This window comes from Convolutriloba macropyga, chromosome 2 (genome assembly GCF_964194025.1).
Source record: "Convolutriloba macropyga chromosome 2, txConMacr16.3, whole genome shotgun sequence".
In the NCBI taxonomy this organism is placed as follows: Eukaryota; Metazoa; Xenacoelomorpha; order Acoela; family Convolutidae; genus Convolutriloba; species Convolutriloba macropyga.
In genome coordinates this window covers 59,495,895-59,517,356 of record NC_134469.1, presented here as the reverse complement: position 1 = coordinate 59,517,356, position 21,462 = coordinate 59,495,895, and the positions used below count along the sequence as shown (strand labels likewise).

Genomic DNA, 21,462 nt, shown 5'->3' with positions numbered 1-21,462 from the left:
GTCCCCAAGTTACTATGGAGCCATATAAAACTGGATGGAGCCATATGTAAGATTGAGCACGGAAAAAATTCAAACTTATGAACAACAGCGCTTATCGTAAAACCTGTGAGTCAAAAAGAAGAATAAAGAAGTTCACCTTAGCGCAGAATGCAGATCAATTGCTCAAAAAAGTCTAACGCTTTACCTTTAAGACATTCGTATTTTTGGCATAAAACTTAGCTGTTATCACGCACAGACCAAAGAAAATCTATTGAGATAAGCCAACAATTGTTGGCTCGACAATTCCAGAATTAGCTACGTTTCAAATGTATAGGTTTCACTATACAATAATGAAGTCCAATTTTGATTGTCGCCTGCTATATTCTGACACAGACAATGTGTTATATAAAATTCTATCTGACGATTTTTACAAGGGATTAGCGTCAAGACCAATAATTTGCAGGATTTTGATTTTTCAAATTACCCAAAAGAGCATCAACTTTTCATCAACAACAACAACAAACTCGTCGTTATTAAATTTAAAGATGAATTCGCTAGAAAAATCATCGAAGAGTTTGTTTCGCTGAAGCCAAAGTTATATTCCATAACTTCAACAGCTAAAACAGTTTTATGTTCATTTATAACTTTCATGTTATTATGGTCAGGCATTATCACAAAAACATCATACTAAACTTTAAGAGAAGCAAGCATTCATGAAGATTCTTTTTTAAAAACTTTCTGAGGAAAAGTTGATAAAAATTTCACGCTTTCTCGTAACTTTTTTTTCTAATTAGGTTCACAAAAAATCTCGGCAAAACCTGCTACCGGAGCTGCACAGGAACAATTTACCCACCAGAAGTTCAAAGACGCTCTGTTCCTGTCATCCACACTACGAACACCGAACAACAGAATTGTGTCCGACCGCTACATTCTACAGACTGTTTTAATAAATGAACTGTCACTGACTCCCTTCGATGACAAACGTTTCATCGTTAAGCCCGGTATAAAAAGTTTGCCGTACGGTCATGCGGACGCAATTGAAGCCACTTATCCTAAAACTGATCCAGAGTGGGATGCATCGACGCTAGATGAAATTCAGGATCTGTTTGAGGACGACTGGGAGAATGACAATGAGTGGGACAACACACTCCCTGCTTCCACTGAAAGTTTGCAGCCACCCGATCCCGGTTTCAAAAGAATAATAAACGTACGGGACTTGGATAGTGAGGATAATGTCGACTTCGAGGCAGTAATTGACGAATATTCCGTAACCAGTGGTCCATTCATAGATTAGGAAGCTGTTGAATTTTACGATTGAAGCGAAAGAACCGACTGGAGGAGGAAGAAGCGATACCATCCCGTAAAAATGGACGACCACATAAATAAAATTTTTAGCCTTATTTTTACGTCTGTATCTGTCAAGAATTGTGTTTTATGTCCTTTATTTCAAATTATATTTTCAGAGCTTTTAAAACACTCTGAAATATCCTCATTTGTTTTAATATTCCAGATAATTAGTGAAAAGACTTGAACAATTGTACTTTTTCCTTCATTTCTCATTCATTTCCTTGTAACTTTTCCTTAACAAAGCTCAATATTTCTTCGAAACCCATTTCAAAAATCTAACCTACCCAAGCTTAACACTGGTTTCAGAAGCAACGCTTTTATCGTGGTTTGTAACTTTTGGGTTGTACAGAATTCGCGTTAAATTTGGTTCAATTTCTCAACACACGACTGTGTTGTTTAGCAAAATTTCAATTGCTGGATTTGAGCAAAATGCGCTTGGTTTCACAATAAATTGACAGTTTATATCCAGTCTTTCTTATCAGTCCAAAAATTTCATTCGATTTTACTTTTTGATAAGAACAAATAATTCACTCAAATGGAGAAAGCGGGAATTGGAGGGGGGAGTATTTGAATAATAAGTCGGCTAAAACTGGCAGGGAGCTTTCCATGCATGTTAAAAGTGGGGTTGTCCTATCCTATGCAAAAGGTTGGTTGTCCTAGCGCATGTAAAATGTTGGGTTGTCCTATCCAATGTAAAAGATTGGGTTGTCCTCAGGACCACCCTACATGGTAGGACAAAACCCCCGTCTTCCATGCAGTAAATGTTACTACTTTTATTAATTATTACGAGCGCAAATGACCTTAATCTTGTTTTTGAGTCAAGAAAAACAGTGGCGATGAAACACAGATCTGTTCTGGGATCAGTATTTAAGGCAATTAATGATCAGATTTTGTCCAGACTTTGATTTCCGATCAGAACTTGGTGCTGCCATATAACCTTCTACATACTATTATGTGCTTATATACTTCAATATAGAGCCATTTCTAATCCCAGTCTCATCGTATCCAGCTGGTCCGAGCGAAACCTTTGCTTGAAGTTATCGAACAACACATAACCTCCAGTTTTCCGCTAACTTTGATTGAAAACCGTTTTTATACACAAAACAAATTCGTTTTTGGCAGCTCCGAAAACATGACAATTTTTATCAAAAAACTCCACGAGCTGGAGCGAGAATTATAATATGCAAAGAGACGCTTTCCAGTATTTTTGGGACAAAAAGTATCAAATCGAAGTAGTACAAATCAGTGTTGGACTTGTGAAGAACTTTTCGGACACGATTAAACCAAATTTTTGAACAACTGCCATTAACGCGGTGATTTTTTTGGCTAAACACGTAAAAAGTGCAACAGAATAAGACGCACAATCAGTTTCACTCCCATAATTGATCACAACATCGCTGACTCCAACCTTCACTACGTATGCTTAGCACTTCAAGAATTTTAACCATCAACGACAACAATCGTCATCCCATCCACAGATGAGAAATACATATCGATGACGTTCGTTCCCCTAATCAAATTAGTAACGGGGAGAGAGCTCAAAGTACGGAAAATTTACGCATATTTATGTTTTATCGATTATTTCAAATTTTAACTACACCCCTAGAAAAGTTAGTTGCTAACCTACCGCTTCGGCTTTCGCAATTTTCGATTCAATAATCGATAGTGACCGGTCAGCTGATGCACTAAATTCGATTAAAGAGAAAAGAATATAATCCTATTCTTTCATGACTGACCGATCAAAGTTCGCAGAAACAGAACTTCCTGCACTCGAATACTGAAAAAACAGCGTAGACGATGGAAAGTTGCATATTGCAGAGGAAGAACTACATAGAGCAAAAACTGTTTTCGATACTTTCCAATTTCGTAAACCCTGAAGACTATCATAACTTGTGTCTGAAGTATGACACTTTTGCTTGCATGCGTGTATAGAGATTTTTGCAAACTGTGTTTGAACTATATGCACTGGACATTACACAACACTACAGCGCCTCAAACCTTGCTGGCGATGCTTTTCTCAAAGTTTGCAGGGCCAATATTCAATTGTTGACAAACTGAGCGCCCTTGGAAATTGTTGGAAGCAATATTCGAGGAGGTCTCGCTTCAGTGTACGACGAATGTCACCTCAAGGGGAACAACAAGTGCAAGGAGAATTATGGCAGTGCGCTCAAATCGACTTCCGGTTTCACGGTAGATGCTAACGACATGTATGGTGGCAACTTGAGAACAGAGCATCTAACCGTCGGTAACTTTAAGCTGATGGAAGTCTCACTAGAGCAGGTACTCAAAACACCAACCGTTTCTCCAATAGGTAACATCCTTGAAGTGGATTTGACGTACCCACTTAACATACGAGACCTGCATCGTGATTTCTTCCTCGAGCCAACAAAAGAATATGTATCCGATGAGTAACTGAGTGCTCACCAAAAAGAGTTGAAAATCAATGTCAACATGCCGTGGGCAAAAAGAGGAATAGTGAAATTCACCATAGCATAGAATGCAGATCAATTGCTCCAAAATGTCTTATGCTTTACATTTAAAACACTCAACAATTTTTGCAAAAACTTAGCTGCCATCACGAACGACCCAAAGAGAATCTATTGGGATAAGCCAACAATTGTTAGCTAAACAATTCTAGAATTAGCTACGTTTCAAATGTATAGGTTTCACTATACCATATTGAAGCCCAACTTTTAATTGTCGCCTGCTATATTCTGACACAGACAGTGTGTTATATAAAGTTCTATCTGACAATTTTTACAAGGAATTAGCGTCAAAACCAATAATTTGCAGGATTTTGATTTTTCAAATTACCCAAAAGAGCATCAACTTTTCATCAACAACAACAAACTCGTTAATAAATTTAAAGATATCAGCGATACCAACCCGTATGCGACCACGCACATTAAAACAACAATTTTAAGCCTTTTTTACGTCTGTAACTGTTAAGAATTGTGTTTCATACCTTATATTTAAATTAAATCTGTTTAGCGCTTTTAACACACTCTAAAGTAACACCATTTGTTTAAATATTCACTAGAATAATTGAAAAGATTTGAACATTTGTCTTTTTTTCTTCAATTCTTGCTAATTTTATTGCAATTTTTCGTAAAAAGGCTAAATAGTTGTTCAAAACTCAATTCAGAAACTTAACTTACCCATGCTTAACACTGATTTCAGAAGCAGCGCTTTTGATCTTGATTTGTAACCTTGGATTGTACAGAGTTTTTGTTAAATTCTGGTTCAATTTCTCAACACAAGGCTGTGTTGTTTAGCTAAATTTCAATTGCTGGATTTGAGCAATTTCGTGGCTTGGTTTTACAATAAATTCACAGTTTATATCCAGTCTTTTTTATCAGTCTAATTATTTCATTCGATTTTACTCTATGAAAAGAAGAAATAAGTCCCTCAAAGGGAGAAAGCGGGAAATGGAGGGGGAAAACCTCGGATAATAATTCGGCTAAAACCGGGAGGGAGTTGTCCATGCATGTAAAAAGTTGGGTTGTCATATCCCATGCAAAAGGTTGGGTTGTCCTAGCGCATATAAAATTCTGGGTTGTCCTACCCAATGTAAAAGGTTGGGTTGTCCTCAGGACAAACCTATCGCTTACATGGCAGGACAACCCCCCTCTCCCCCGGGTCGAGGAATTCGTCAAAAAATGCGTAACAAATGCGCTGACAACCGCTGAAAAAAAATATTTTTCAGCGGATAAATCTTACAAATTAATCCGCTAAACATTCTGAATTTTCAGCACCTTTCTCACACAATTTTAGCACTTTTCAACACATTAAGTGGATAATTATGTAAGATTAATCCGCTGAAAAATTTTCTTAACATTTTTCACAGCACTTCTCAAAATTTTTCTTACATAATTTCATCAGTTTTCTTGCGCATTGTTTTGTATTATTCAGCCCCTTTCAGCGCATTTCTTACATAATTTCCGAATCTCTCAGCACTTTTCTTACATAATTTGCGGATGCATCAAAAAAAGCGGTAGAGGAGCTGACCAACACGCTTCTCAAGGGGGGGATGGTGCACCTATTGACAATAATTCTTTTTGTTTTAGACTCTAAGTACACAGGGGATACTCCATACCGAGTTTGGTTTGATTTGAATAACTTCTTGACCCGATGAAAAACACTATAGTTAAAAATAAAATATTCGAAATAATCTCAAAATTCCGTATGAAAAACTAACTTTTTTCCTAGACAAGCTATAGTAAAAATTCTTTATGTTTTAGACTCTAAGTACACAGGGGATACTCCATACCGAGTTTGGTTCTGTTTGAACAACTCCTTGGCCCAAACAGAATTAACAATAGTTAAAATTCGCTAAACGCGAAATTCTCAAACTTACTAGGATACACTTTGTGACTCGTCTTTTCTAAAAAGTTGTTAAAGAAGTTTGTCCAAGATATTCGACAATTTCTTCAACTAATTCAACAAATCCTTGAGATTTTCTTATAGAAGTCATCAGATAGTCATGTGATCTCAAGATAACGTGTAAGAAAGGCGCTGAGAAGCTGCTCAAAATTTTAGGAAAATTATTTAATTTATTTAAGAAAGGTGCTGAATCCGCTGAAATTGAAATTTTCACAAGTGCTGAAAGTATGTAAGAAAAGTGCTGAAAAGCTGATTAAATTGTGTAAGAAAAGTGTCGAAATTATGTAAGAAAGGTGCTAAATCCTCTGGAATTGAAATTTTCAGAAGTGCTGAAAATATGTAAGAAGGGTGCTTAATCATAACCTGATTTTATGTAAGAAATGCGCTGAAAGTTGTTGAAATATTTTCTTTCAGCGGATTCACCGCCAAATTCACAATTTTTAGCACATTCAGCACAAACTTTACATAATTTCAGCACATTCAGCGGATTTCTAACAAAAATATCCGCTTAAAGCTGCTGATCACTCGACCCGGGCCATCTTCCATGCGGTAAATTTTACTACTTTGATTAATTATTACGAGCGCAAATGCCCTCAACCTTGTTTTTGAGTCAACAAAAACAGTGGTAGTGAAACACAGATCTGTTTTGGGACCAGTATTTAAGGCAATTAATGATCAGACTTTGTCCAGACCTTGATTTCCGATCAGACCTTGGTGCTGCCATATAACTTTCTACACACTGTAATGTGCGTCACATAATAACACTCGTGTGCGATAAAAGTGCTTTAACCAGCAAAAGGCTTGGGTCTGTCAGCTCAAGCCGGGTTTCGGGTTTCTTAGCAATCGGCCATTTACATTAATAAACCTCAGTTTCAACCATTGCCTACGTCTATATCAGTGGAGGAAGCGTGGAGTACACGGCTATGGAATTAATATATAAGCTGGGTCACCGGACAACAGATCGAAAAGAGAAAAATTGGGACAATAGATCAAAAATTAATCTATGTTCTTATTGGTTGAAATTAAGCATCATTTGCGAGCAGCAATATAATTATTACATTATGGCCATGCCTCGCGAGCCATGGCCATGACTTAGCGACCCGTGGGACCTGATATGAATCTATCACAACCGATCAAAATGTCACAACAGAACATGTTATATGCTGTATAATAAATGAGCACTCAAATCTGATTGGCCAATACGCAACTTTAATTTTCGATCTATTGTCCCATTATTGCTTTTGATCTATTGTCTTTTGATCTTTTGTCCTAGCACCTAAAAGCTGTAGTCTTTGATAACCCGGTACGAATGTCCTCCCTAAAATCCTCCCATTTTGTAAGAGTCGGGGGGGGGTTGGGGGGTGAATTGATGCAAGAGTGTGGGGGTAATTTGTTCAGAGGGGGTAAAATGATGTAAGAGTTGAGCTGCAATGCGATGACTTTTAAGAAATTACCCCCCCCCCCCCCGACTGAAGTTGCCATGTAAGAGTGGGCTGCAATGGGCTGCAATGGGCTGCAATGGGAGGACTTTTCAAAAATTACCCCCTGACTAAAATTACCATGTACGAGTGGGCTGCAATGGGAGGACTTTTCAGGAATTACCCCTGACTAAAATTAAAGTGCCATGAAAGAGTGGGCTGCAATGGGCTGCAATAGGAGGACTTTTCAGGAATAAACCCAGTTGGGCTGCCATGGGGGTAAAATGGTGTAAGACTGAGGGGGTAATTTGTCCAGAGGGGGTATAATGAGGTAAGAGTTGGGCTGCCAAGGAGGGTAAAATGGTGTAAGACTCAGGGAGTAATTTGTTCAGAGGGGATAAAAAGATGTAAGAGTTGGGATGCCAAGGGGGGTGAAATGGTGTAAGAGTGAGGGAGTAATTTGTTCAGAAGGGGTAAAATGATGTAAGAGTTGGGCTGCCAAGGGGGTAAAATGATGTAAGAGTGAGGGGATAATTTGTTCAGAGGGGGTAAAATGATGTTAGAGTCGGGCTTCCAAGGGGGGGGGGGGGTAAAATGGTGTAAGAGTGAGGGGATAATTTGTTCAGAGGGGGTAAAATGATGTTAGAGTGAGGGGTTAATTTACTGAGAGGGAGCAATTGTAACAAGTTTTATTCTTATATATAGATCGTCAAGAGTTATTCAAGCATTAATGGTCTGGAGGTTAAGGTGACGCAGCTGAGGGTACAGGGTTTGTGGGTTCAAGACTGGCAGTCTTCAGGTATGAGAGCTAATACAATGTAAGATTGAGGGGGTAAAATGATGTAAGAGTTGGGCTGCAACAGGAGGATTTTTTAGGAAAATGCAGCTCAAAACTCTTACGTTTTTTTGGGCTGTATTGGGCTTCCAAGGGGGTAAAATGGTGTTAGAGTGAGGGGGTGTTTTGTTCAGAGGGGACAAAATGGTGTAGGAGTTGGGCTGCCATGGGGGTAAAATGGTGTAAAAATGATGGGGTAATTTGTCCAGAGGGGGTAAAATGAGCTAAGACTTGAGCTGCCAAGGGGGTAAAATGATGTAAGAGTGAGGGGATAATTTGTTCAGAGGGGGTAAAATGATGTTAGAGTCGGGCTTCCAAGGGGGGGGGGGTAAAATGGTGTAAGAGTGAGAGGGTAATTCGTTCTGAGTGGGTAAAATGATGTAAGAGTGAGGGGTTAATTTACTGAGAGGGAGCAATTGTAACAAGTTTTATTCTTATATATAGATCGTCAAGAGTTATTCAAGCATTAATGGTCTGGAGGTTAAGGTGACGCAGCTGAGGGTACAGGGTTTGTGGGTTCAAGACTGGCAGTCTTCAGGTATGAGAGCTAATACAATGTAAGATTGAGGGGGTAAAATGATGTAAGAGTTGGGCTGCAACAGGAGGATTTTTTAGGAAAATGCAGCTCAAAACTCTTACGTTTTTTTGGGCTGTATTGGGCTTCCAAGGGGGTAAAATGGTGTAAGAGTGAGGGGGTAAAAGACATTTTAACCCCTCGCTCTTACATCTTTTAGATCGTTTTACCAGGGGGTAAAACGATGTAAGAGTTCTGGGGTAATTTATCCATTACCCCCGAACTCTTACATCGTTTTACCCCCCTTGACAGACCAAAAAGATGTAGAGTGGGCGGTTAGTTTGTCTTTTACCCCCTCACTCTTACACCATTTTACCCGCGTTGGAAGCCCAATGCAGCCCAAAAAGATGTAAGTTTTTTTAGCTACATTTTCCAAAAAGTCCTCCCATTGCAGCCCCACTCTTACGTCAATTTGGGCGTAAAAATTCAACCCGGGAAGATTAACCTGTGAAATCATTTGAAGAAGGAGATCAGCTACATTCTTCTTCAAAGCAGCCACCAGTTTCTCCCCCCTTTGAATGTCTGATTCCAGAATTGAGTACCGTTGTAAGGAATCTTTTACCAACTTCTGCTCCGGCTTTCCTGGTTCGTACACCACAATGTACTCCGTGTTAGAGTGCTGTTTCCAGTGGCAGTGTTGATGGCACTTCATGCAATGTCTACTCAACTCCGGCTCTTCTGGATTCATAGCTACACATCCGTATTTGTCTTGATCCTGTTCAATTCGGCAATCATCGTGACAGGTGTGCATACAAAGCAGACAAGTTGTCACGTGTTTTCCTGTACAAACCATTAGTAAACGCCCTATATTGACGAAGTAACGCGTGAAGAAGAGCTTTTCAGGAATTTTCCTGTTATTTGGTGATAAGGCCGGCAGTACTGCATAAAAAAGGGGTTAGGCCGGAAAATTGTAAGAGTCTGTCTAGATTAAAACAAAATAAAAGAAAAATAGCATTACTAAAACGGCTTGTGGAAACGGAAATCGATTTTATGGAAACTTACATACAACGATCATAAAACTTTTTGAGTTCGGCTTATTAACATTCCAAAGGGCCACCTGCATTTCCGAAACAAAGTTTCTGCGCATGAAAATTCAGAACTCTGTACTTTCATGGCCCCTTGCTTGCCGTAAAATACCGTAGAAATTGTTTATGAACCGTTTTATGGTTAAAAGCTTTCACAAAAAAGGTCCTATCTTTTAGTTAATTTTTAAATCTGTTTGAAAGGCCAGCTTTGGATTCGTAAAACAACACTGAAAATAAAGTTCACTTTTATGCTATCGAACTAAACATAGCACGCCATAACAAATTATTTTTCACCCTCACATCAGTTACTGAAAAATTTGGAGGAATAATGCGGTATTTTTCAAATCAAGATGCCAACAAGGAGGCTCGGTAATGTGCGTACGCACATAAAGTTCCGACCCCGCTCATCCACATTTTTGACCTAATTGGCTACCAAATGATGAAGAGATTCAAAAACATACATATCGTTCAATTAACGACCATCGGAATATAATAATAAAAAATCATAACAAAATCAAACTCTCATCAGTTAAAATCCAAACAAAACAATTCAGCCTATTAGAAAAGATAGGGGACCTGTCCTCAATGCGACTGATTAACAGGACGACAAAAAAAGCAAAGAGGTGCGAAATCCAAAAATACGTTTCTATTTTTGAAAAAAATTAATTTAACAGTTATTAATGTCAATAGATATAAACTGAATACACAAAAATGTTTTTTTTTAATTTTTCATAGGAAGCAATTCAGACATGTCATCATACAATTTTCAGTTGCGCAAAATTTCCAGGCCAATGGACTTATGATTATTGTTATAAATTAAAAATAAAACAAAAGACCTTTAAATTGTACAAATATATAAAAATCTCAAATATTTTATGTAATCTCGTAGTAACAGTAAAAAGAGCAAAAAAAAACAAATGTTTAAAAATAAAACAGTTATGGATTAATTATTAGTTCACTGGAAATGGTTTGTCATTTTTTTCACAGAGACCGAACTACAAATCGACTGAAAAACTGTTTTCAAAAAATGACGAAGCTCAAAAACCCAAATATCTTTTTGAAAAAAAATTCAAATGCCATAAAAGACTTAGGATTTTAATTAAAAGCGATGGATAAAGTTGCAAAACTTCGGGAAGCCAATTGGGCCTTTTAATAATGAGACTAAGTCACGATTCCTCAAAATAACAACAAATACATAGGGAAGCCAAAATTTCTAACGTTTTTACGACACCCCACTCTTCGGCCACTATAATTATATGATGTTACCTGCAGGAATTATAAATAATCACTTTTCCCTATCTCAACATCGACAAGTCTTCCTTTTAAAAGGACAACGTAGAATTGACAACAAGAAGAAACCCAAAAATTGAACACTATAGATATCTCGAAAACATATTAAGAAACTAAAGTGTGGGAGCAATCCGTCACTACATATAACCAAGCGCAAAAAAGACGTTCGAATTACCAAAATTCACAGAGACGTCTAATTAGTGAGATAGAGTTACATGGTGTCGAAAATGAAAGCAAAAAAGAAACAGTTAAAATTCTTTCACATTTAATTTGAAAATCATTTAAACAAACAGCTATAAACTGAAATCTTTAACTAGGTTGAGCAATAAAACTTGGGGAAACAATTGAAAACTCTAGTTATCAGGCATATGGCGTACAACAATAACAAGAAAGATAAACATAGGCGAAAACAAAATCTACAAAAACTTGATAGATAACTGTGTCTCAAGACCAAAAAGATTTTTTTAAAAAAACATATCCAGCTGCCTTTTTTTACAACGCTGTGCAATTTTTCTGCGATATTTTCATTCAGTTGTACTTATCAAAAGTTAGATAATTCGACAAGGATACAAAATGAACATCAAATAAACAATTATACTCAGAGATAAAAAAAATTGAAAGCGCAAAGTACCAAAACAAGGAAAACATTTGTTGAATATAAAACCGTAACCTACTTTAATCTATAACTCACAAGAATTTGGTCTCCGCCTATTTTTACTGAGACTGCGCCAGAAGTTGAGAAAAATAAGATCAAATAATTGCAAAAGTTCAAAAACTCACCGATATTTATTTAAAGCAAAAATATTCAAAGTGATAGCAGACATTAGATAACAATTGAAAGAATTATCAAGATTCATTTACACCTACTCTAACGCTAACTGGAATTTTGATTGGGGACACTCAGTCATTGGGCTACCAAAAATTAAAACAACTGAAAGCAAAACTCAAGAAATCCGAAATATTTTATGATAACAATTGGTCAGAGCCATAAAACTATGAGCTGAACTCAGAAACCATTATATAGTCACCTCGGATCTCGTTTTTTGAAATTAGTATTTGATTTTAATTGATCCCTGATTAGATATTCTTGTGAGTAAATTACATAAAAAACAATTACATAATGGTTTTTTTAAAAAAAAAGGTCGCCCCCCATCCGAGTCTAAAAAAGCACTCAATTGTTCGAACAGTTGCGAAATAGATCATTTTTAAACAAATTTTTTTGTTTGGTAAAAATAAGTAATGTATTTTATTTAATTATCGAGATTAAATTTTCGAAAAACTGGCAAAATCGTAATTCGAGAAGACTCTTACAGCCAACTGGAGTACAACTAGCTCTTTTTTGAGCTGAAGAAGAATATGTTTGCAGTTTTAAGGTGTCTACTAAAAGCAAATTTGAAGCAAAAAGGCTAAAAAACAAATTTGGTCCCTTTTTTGACAAAAAATGTCTGAATTTTGAAAAACTTAGCATAGATTCTAGCCAAAAATAACTCGGATCGAACAATTCAGCAACCCTCCTCTATCTTTAGAGATAAAATAAATAACACTACAGTTAACAATTTTAGCAAAATTGACAAAACTTTTGTCAAAAACACCGAAAATGTGAATAAAAGCGGTTGATTTACGTCTAATATTAACAAAAGTTCGAAGCTCGATAACTCCCAACAAAAAGCAAAAATTAAAAAAATCTTTTTCATTCCATAATCTATGCTGGACGGGCTTTCTAATGATATCACTCACAACTTTCTACAAGGATTGTATCGATCGGCTAAAATTGTCTGAACAAAAAAAACCATTTGAGTATATAGTTCCTCCCCCACTAAAGTAGGTCGGAACAATTATCTTACATATTTGAGCAAAAGTTCCTTGGTCCTCGTTCTACAAATGGTCACAATCAGCAGTGACAGTAAAAGTGATGTGATTTTTCTAGCACATCTTGTCATCGGTTTAGGGATATTCAACACAAACTTGATACTGATTTCAAATAAAACAATTACCTTTGTCCTTTAGTACTTTGTTCACTACGTATGATGTAACAGAGTACGTGATCTCGTCAGGGGCCGCCATGTTGATTTGTGCGCGCATTTCATCTACTCGAGCCCTCTCTCGATCTAAGTTGGCCGATTCAAAGAGCAACTTTTCAAATATATGTTGAACTTCCAACACAGCCCTCTCCAGGTTCACTATGCTCACTTCTGAGTTGCCAACCTGGTTCTTTACAGTTAAGGCACCAGTCAGCTTTGATACGGTAGAAATCAGCTCTTTGTAGTTGCCTGCGTTCTGGTCCCATAGGGATCGGGAGGTTGGGTTCATTTCACTTTTGAGCATGTAGAGAACTTTATTGTCTAAAGTTAACTGTCGTCCGAAGATTTGATTCCGAACGTTTCCCGAATATCCCTTCACGACTGAAACAGTTTACTCCTATAGGTGGAAAGTACGCAAACAAGAGCGTTGCATGATCTTAAGCAATATTTTACTGCATAAAATAAATCGTATTACAGTATGCGGTATACTGTAAAATAACAATGGCGCAAATTTCCTTTTTTTAAAGCCGCCCGTACTTAACCACATTTGAAATCAGTGCTATACCAGAACAAATACATTATGTTTTTTTCCAATGAGCCTAGTTATGTTCATGTCACTTTTTGACATTACATAGTATTTGGCATAGACGCTGGATATGAGTCACTACAGGCATACCCTTAGCATTTTCTGATCTAACTAAATGAACAAAATACGACTGTTTTTATTCTGAGCGTTTATAATTACCGCCTGTTGAAAATCTGAACATCAAAAATTACTGCCATTTTTTCGTCTGAACATAAGCAATTACTGACCTAATTACCCACGCTTGGTTTGCTTAAGAGCAATTAAAATTGGCCACAACACTCTCTGAGTGAGATCACGCGTGAGATCACATAAAAAATCATGTGCCAACACACGATTTTTCAGTTAAAAAGTGACACACGAGAAAATTGGAATTTACGTGATTTTTCGTGTGAAATCACACGAATCTCTCGGGTTGGCCTTCACGAGTTTTCATGTGATTCACACGAGTTTTCACGTAATTTCTCATGTAGAATCACACGTTTTTTCATGTGAGCCCACGTGATTTTTTGGGGGTTTTACAAACGAAAAATCGTGTATTTTTACATGAAATTTTACACGATTTTTTGCATAAAAATTACCGAAAAATCATGTGAAAAACCCCGAAAAATTATGTGGGCTCACACTAAAACTCGTGTGACTTTACATGAGAAATTACGTGAAAAATCGTGTGAATCACGTGACAACTCGTGAAGGCTAACCCGAGAGATTCGTGTGATTTCATACGAAATATCATGTAATTTGCAATTTTTTCGTGTGTCACTTTTTAACTGAAAAATCGTGTGTTGGCACATGATTCTTTAAGTGATCTCATATGACAAATCATGTACTGCTTTTGTACAAAACTCATTCAAAAAAAGGGGCGGTCGCCCCAAAAAGCACTTGTTATTTGTGCTGTTAGGAGAAATTTTATTCATGTACGTCTCTAACTACCATCTAAAAATACAACATTAAAAATTTTCTTCGAAAAATTGGACGCCGCGAGCTAATAGCAAGAAATAGAAGAGAAGACACAAAAAGAGTTCAAGCTGGTCAATTTTATGGCCCAACAGTTAAGAACACTTTTTGCCACCATCGCTTTAAAAAAATTGTTTCAAAAAAATGGAGGCCACGAGCTAATAGCAAGAAATAGAAGAGAAGACACAGAAAGAGTTCAAGTTGGTCAATTTTATGGCCCAACAGTTAAGAACACTTTTTGCCACCATAACCTTAAAAAAATTGTTTCAAAAAATTGGAGGCCACGAGCTAATAGCAAGAAAGAGATGAGAAGACACGAAAAGAGTTCAAGTTTGCCAATTTTATGGCCCAATAATTAAGAACACGTTTGCCACCATAACTTATTCAAAAATTTATTCAAAAAATTGGAGGCCAAAAGCTAATAGCAAGAAAAAGAAGAGAAAACACGAAAAGAGTGCAAGTTGGTTAATTTTACGGCCCAACAATTGAGATTACTTTTGCTACCATCACCTTTAAAAACTTTGTTTCAAAAAAAATTGGAGGTCACGAGCTAATACCAAGAAATAGAAGAGAAGACACGAAAAGAATTCAAGTTGGTCAATTTTATGGCCCAACAATTGAGAAAATTTTTGCCACCATTACTTTTAAAAAATTTGTTTCAGAAAATTGGAGGCCAAGACCAAATAGCAAGAAAAGAAGAGAAGACACGAAAAGAGTTCAAGTCGGTCAATTTTATGGCCCAACAATTTAGAACACTTCAAAAAATGGAGGCGACGAGCTAATAGCAATTTTAAAAGAGAACAAAAAATAAATTTAAAAAAATGAGTTATCAACAGTTCAAGCAATAAATATGAAGGAAAATCAGTTAGGAAAGTTTAATGTTTTTGACACAACTAGGGAAATTGTTATAAGCAATTCTATTACGTAGCACAACGTGCCCGAAGAGGCAGTTCTGGTCAAAACACCGATGGATTGAATAGCAATGGCAATCAAAAATGGAGTTGAAGTTCAGGAGATCAATGCTGGAAGTTTCAGAAACAAGAAAACTCCGAGACTGTTCAGAGAATTTTGACGTTTTCAAGTACGAACCAAAGAAATAAAGCTCGTCGGAAAGGTTGAGAATCTTTTCAATTTTCAGGAAATTTGGTTCATCAGTTTCGCAATTGTAGCTTGCAAAGACTGCATCTTGACACCTGAACCATATGCCGCATCTCAGGGCTCTCTTACATTCGTAGATCCATTCTAAATCGAAGCCCAATCGCATTTTGAAAACTGTTAGAGATTTCTCATGAAAAGCAACACGAGTCGAAACAAATTTTCCTGGTCCAAACTCAAGACCTTTGAGGTCTTTAGGTGATCTCCAGTAAACGTACTGCTGCAGTTGATGGCGATCAAGCATAGTTTTGCAGATGTTTTTAAAATTACAAACAATATGTGCCAGTCGCTTAAAAAACTGATGTTTGCGTTCGTATTTCAAAACACATTGATGTATGAAAGGTCCTGATTTTTCTAAGACAGCCGGGTAGTGTAGTAGCCGGTGCTGTTTGAACACTATTGGTTGCTCTGGAAACAAGCGCTTAAACCATCGCAGGTGTGTAGCTAAAACGAAACTCCTTCAAAACAAAGGATTACAGCCCTATCGAGAGGGTGAGGTTGGGAATCGAAGTTAACACAGCAAAAATACTTTATGTTATTTTTCTGTCCACACCCTTTATTGTTATATGCTGCTACAGATCTCACGAAAAAAATTATCTGCTTACTAATCTGATGGGACATGATAGCGAGATCAGATTCGAGAAACGACGGAGAGAGAAGCAGGTTGACCAATTCAAAATATTGAAGAAGAAATTGCCAATGTTCGTTGACTTCTGGAATTAGGTCACATATAATCAAGGGGAGAAATCTGAACAAAGTGAAGATCTGATCAGATTTTCCACGTATGCTGTGATCTTTGAGATCGCGAAGTCTGAAAGTCAAAAAGTGTTGTATATCTGTCGTCCAGTTCCTGTAACTACTAAAATAACTGGTTTCCAGATAGCATTTTCCTTTAACGCCTTTTGATGGTCTCCGTGTGGATTGCGCTCTTTGGAAATGTCGCTCGAAACTCGAAACTTTACGAATCGGACAACTTGATTCAATGAGGTAATTGCTAAAGTTTTCAGCGCTAACAAAACATCTTTCGCAGCAAAAAACCTTCGCAAAGTTTTTGACAAAACCCAATGCAGACTGATATTCTGCATTGTCTGCAACGAAAGAAAAATGTAAACTGAGAACTGATATCGTAGAACCGCCTTTCGTTAAAACATTGAAAGGTCTTTCAAGTTTTTTGAGGTCATCACTTATTTTATCAAGAACGGGTTTATATCCATATCTCCACAAATCTAAAGTATTGCACAGGGCAACAACATTTACTTGATTTATTTGCGAATTGAGCCAGGGAGGCAAATTTTTCAAGATCCAATAGAAGCAGGTAACTTTATGAATGGACTTGCGCGAACCAATTAGATTACTTGGTTCAAAATCATCAGAGTAGAGCTGCAGACATAGTTTGAAAGAAAAGGATGTAATTTCTATCTCAGCAGGATGCTCGGAATTGCTCGTTGTCCCGTTTTCTTCAAACGTTTTGCACTGTTGCAAATCAACCAGCAAGTTGCCGTCTGTCATTTTTCTTAGAAAATTATTATAAGCCAAAATTTGCTCAACAATAGAAGTTGTGTTTCATTCGTACCTGCTTCGGCCTTCCATCTTTAAACATCGTTTCTTGTCGACTGCCTAAATAAATTTTTTGAGCTGGAACATGCACTTCCTTAGTTGCCAAAAACTTTTGAATGTCCCTGACGTTTTTAATAGTTTTTAGACAACTATTATTGAGCAACGATGCAAGGCGTGAATAAATTGTTGGATCCTCTGGGACAATTTTTGATTCCGAGCTGATAAGTTCCAAAATCAACTTCATTGTTTGACTAAACAGTCCGCCAAAATGTTCAACGAAATCGAAAGCTTTTGTAATCGTTATTGAGGATGAAGATAGAACTTTGATTAAAACATCATCGCCTACAGAGCCACTTGTAATTTTTTCCAGCAACTGCAGTTTTACATCAGCGTCTTCTGCAGGAAAAACCTCTTCGAAATCACAAGGAGAGTTTTCTGAAAGCGGCTCTTTGAGTTTTCCCTCTGTTTTCGAGTGGAATTTAGTCAAATGCTTGCGTAAGCTGTTCACATGAGGATAAAAACGAGGACAGAAAACACAATTAAATATCTTTTCGTAGCAGTGATCTAAATATAGGTGGCTCAAAAAAACTGAACCGTCCCACAGACAACAAAACACTTCTCTTGAGCACATAGCGAAGTTCTGTTTTCATTTAACTCTATTTTCCTTTTGTTGCGAACCGGTAGCAGAATTTCGTCATCACCTAAAGGGAGCGGCAAAAGTTGAACAAAGCCGGAAACTGGATTGTGCAGCACTAGATCATTTTCCTCGTCTGTGTTCGTTTCATGGAGTTGAGAAGACTGAGAGTATATTGGCGGGCTCTGCTGACTAGAAATAGCAGTTTTCTCTTGTTTTTTCATAGGATTGTCAATGGTTACTTGATTTTCCTCGTGCGTAAGCTTTTTAATCACCTCGGGTACATGACTGTCGAAATGGCGAACAAAGCTCCGACCAAAAACGAAAAGTTGAGCACAAAAAGAACAAGGTATTTGCGCCTCGTAGCGGTGATTCAATTTCATATGATACATCATATTGGCAACATCTACTTGAATTTCACATATCGTGCAGTTAAGGGAGGGAGAAACTTTTCTGATCATTTGAACAGTCTGTCCAAAAACTTTCAAACTTTTCCAATTTCCTTTGAGAGCGTCTCGATTGTGTACACTGCATTTGGCTATCTACACAATGCGCATCCTGTGGCGCGTATGATGTAACGTTTTCAGCAACTTCTGGCTCCTCAAGTGCAACCTCGTCCTCCAAAACCTCAACTTGAGCTTTCATATCATTATCGTGTTTGTTGCTGTTTTTCGTTGATCGAAATTTTTCCGGACGTGCATTGTCTCGTGAGGGCATTGACAGGTAGATACACCATTAACATCAAAATATTTTGCACCATACGAAACTGTGATTTCCTCATCTTCGCCAATGGAAAGCAATGCTGCCAGTCGCACAACTCCAGGTTTTGAATTATTTATTTTGTAGGAAGCATTTGGTATACAAAAATGGTTAACGAATGAGATTGGACCGAGCATTATACGACTTTGCTTTGTAAATTGACAGACAAAAGTGGAAAAGTCAATCTCGAAGGGCAGGGCATGGTTGATCTCTCCAACAACACCAGTTAGTCCATCGATTGTTTGTCCTTTTTTCAGGGCTGTTTTTGCGACAACTGAAAAACCACAATGACCACGCTGAGTGTCGTTTTTAAATTCATTAAAGCAAGGTTTATGAGTAACAAAGTCAAACGATCGAGTATAGTTTTTTTCCAGAAAAACGTAAAGATGAAGTTGGTCATGACTTCGTATTTCTGACGAATCAAGAAGTGCTTCGGTGATTCTGTAGTCTACCGAAGCTAACAATGGGTAATTTTTAACACACTGTTCAATACTCAACTGCTCATCAATCTGACGAATCTCTTCTTGCATTTTCTCCGGAGCTTTGTATAAAAAGAAGCCTTCAGGCGAGCAGTACAGTTTTACCTGTCAGGTCAAATTTATGGCCCTGAAAGCTCGCAAAAAATCTCTGATCTTTGTATTTGTTCGAAAATTGGTAGGAAAGTTAGCAAAGACAACGCTTAGGTCTGTTGAGATATCGAGACCGCACGAAAAAGAGACTGATCAGGTCAAATTTATGGCCCTGACATTTTCTTTTCATTTTTCCATTAATTCCAATATCTGAAACAAAGAAATGGGCTGTGATATTTCAGCAAAAAAAAAACAGATTAATTCAATAAACGACCACGATTAGTCTGTCGAAAGAAAGAAGGTCAAATTTATGGCCCGTATTGTCTTTTTTTAATTGATGCTGCTTAAATAATGCTGTTAAAAAGTAAAGTTTACCCCATTTCCTTTCATATACGTAATTCTTCTCATTTCAAATCGTTGAAGATTTGAAAGCTCTGATCAATACGAGGCCATTTTTTAGACAGTCCAGTCTAGAATCTAATGCATTTGTTCATTTTTCAAACGAATAATTGAAAGTTGTTCAGGTCAAAATTATGGCCCTGACAAATATTTTTAAAAATGATTATCATTTTTGTGGTTTCAAATACGAAGATATGAGCAGATATGATTTTTATTCCAAAAAACGCCAAAAACAAAATCTATAGTCTAACTTTTGAAAAAAAAACAAATTTACGCCTTTTTCTTTCCTCTTTGCTTGCGTCAATTAAAAAAGGAGTAACGAAGCTGTCAATTTCTGAGAAGAATAATAGTTTTTGCATGAACAACAGTACTGAAGAAATATAAAGCACAACAACAATCAACTGTAAGAGAGATCCATTAAAAATGAAATATCAAATAAACTTGAAAGCTGCGACCTGGCTGACAAATCATTGTGCCGGTCAAATTGTATACAAAAGAGAAGATGAACCTCTTTTCATTAGAGATATATTGGCGGCAATCAGCAGGTACATGAAAAGCAATGCAAGAAACAGAATACGATAGGAATGAGCTTTGAAAACGAAACATTAGCAACAAAGATGATTGCTGGAAATATTATTAAGTATGCAATTTGCTCAGTTTGTTGGCATTCGAAGTAGTTTGATAAGATCAGGCAAAGTGCAGTTTAATAGCGAAGGTCATTTTTATGGCCCTTCGACTGCTGTGTTTTTCTTTTCCCAAGCTTGATTCAGCCCTCTTACGAAATCCTCAACTGCTGGCACCATTATACAGTTATCCCTGCGCCACACGAACTTGTCAGGGTAACACCAAATCACCGACACAGGGCCAGGGTATTTTAAGTTCACACATGTGAAAAACTTGTGACTCAGTTCTACAGCCGATGTCAACGAATCGCACTCTACGACTTCACATCCGCAGACGACGAAGTTCTGTTAAAAGGAGACAAATGATGCAGTCAACTTAACTAAGCATATGACATGGCGCAAACTTGATGCTTCTTGTTGAGGGCTCAACCTTTTTAATGATAACTTAAGAAGTGAAGAATCAGGTCAATTTTATGGCCCGGCTGTAAAAATTTAAAATTCAACAAAAGAAGAAGAAAGTAAGGAAAAATCTGTTTCTACCTTCATTGAAGTTTTAACAATCGCACCGTTGGTGAGTTTCCACTTATTGACAAACTCATCAATGTTGTCTTGATCCTAAACGAAAACCAAGTTTAGGAGGCAGAAAAAAATGTTAGGATGAGTTTAGGAGAATGATACATCAAAATAATTACAGTAGCTTCACTGATAAAGTTCAGCTTCATCCTGGACCGTGACTCCGTGTCACTGAGTCGGTGTTTTCCAACTGTTCTTCTTTGGGGCACAAGATAGCTCAACAGAAGAAGCGCAGCAGTATTTCGATCGACTTCTAAAAGTTTTTTTAAACCACAAAGAAACAAATACCTGAATAAAATACAAGAAAAATAGAAACCTGTTAGCAGTTCGCTTGCTTCACTGGGCAACTTCTCTGAGTTTTCTGCCAAATGAATTATCTTTTCTCGTTCTTGAAGGAAGAGTACTTCGAATTTTTCCTCATGAGATGTTTTTATCCATCTGCGGTATTCGTTATCAACCTTCAAAAAAATCATAAAGATAGGAAATTTGAGAAAACCGCCTTAGTGTATTAGGGAACTAACATGGAGGGCGTTGGTGAAGGAGAGTCCTATTACTAAGCAATATTGGTCAATATCGACACTCTCCTTTGTTGTCTGCAAAAAATATTGCCGTTGAGCAAAAGTTAATGAGCGTGTAGTTTCAGACGACTGGTCAGTGCGGTTGAACAACCTTTTAAGCTCTGAGTGGTCAGCTGATTTATTTTTAGCAGGAACGCTGAGTTTTCTTTTTAAACCACAAAGAAACAAATACCTGAATAAAATACAAGAAAAATAGAAACCTG

General features: G+C 37.2%; 1 protein-coding gene across 1 annotated transcript in view; it reads right to left on the bottom strand.

The window, feature by feature from the left end:
• LOC142335381 (uncharacterized) overlaps positions 1-21,462 on the bottom strand; it is a 163,272-nt gene that overhangs the window by 67,533 nt on the left and 74,277 nt on the right. The window contains exons 8-9 of the mRNA XM_075383843.1: positions 12,846-13,253; positions 8,982-9,316 (exon numbers count right to left, since the gene is read on the bottom strand). Of these exons, the coding sequence (XP_075239958.1) occupies positions 8,982-9,316; positions 12,846-13,253 (743 nt within the window). The remainder of the gene's footprint in view (positions 1-8,981; positions 9,317-12,845; positions 13,254-21,462) is intronic.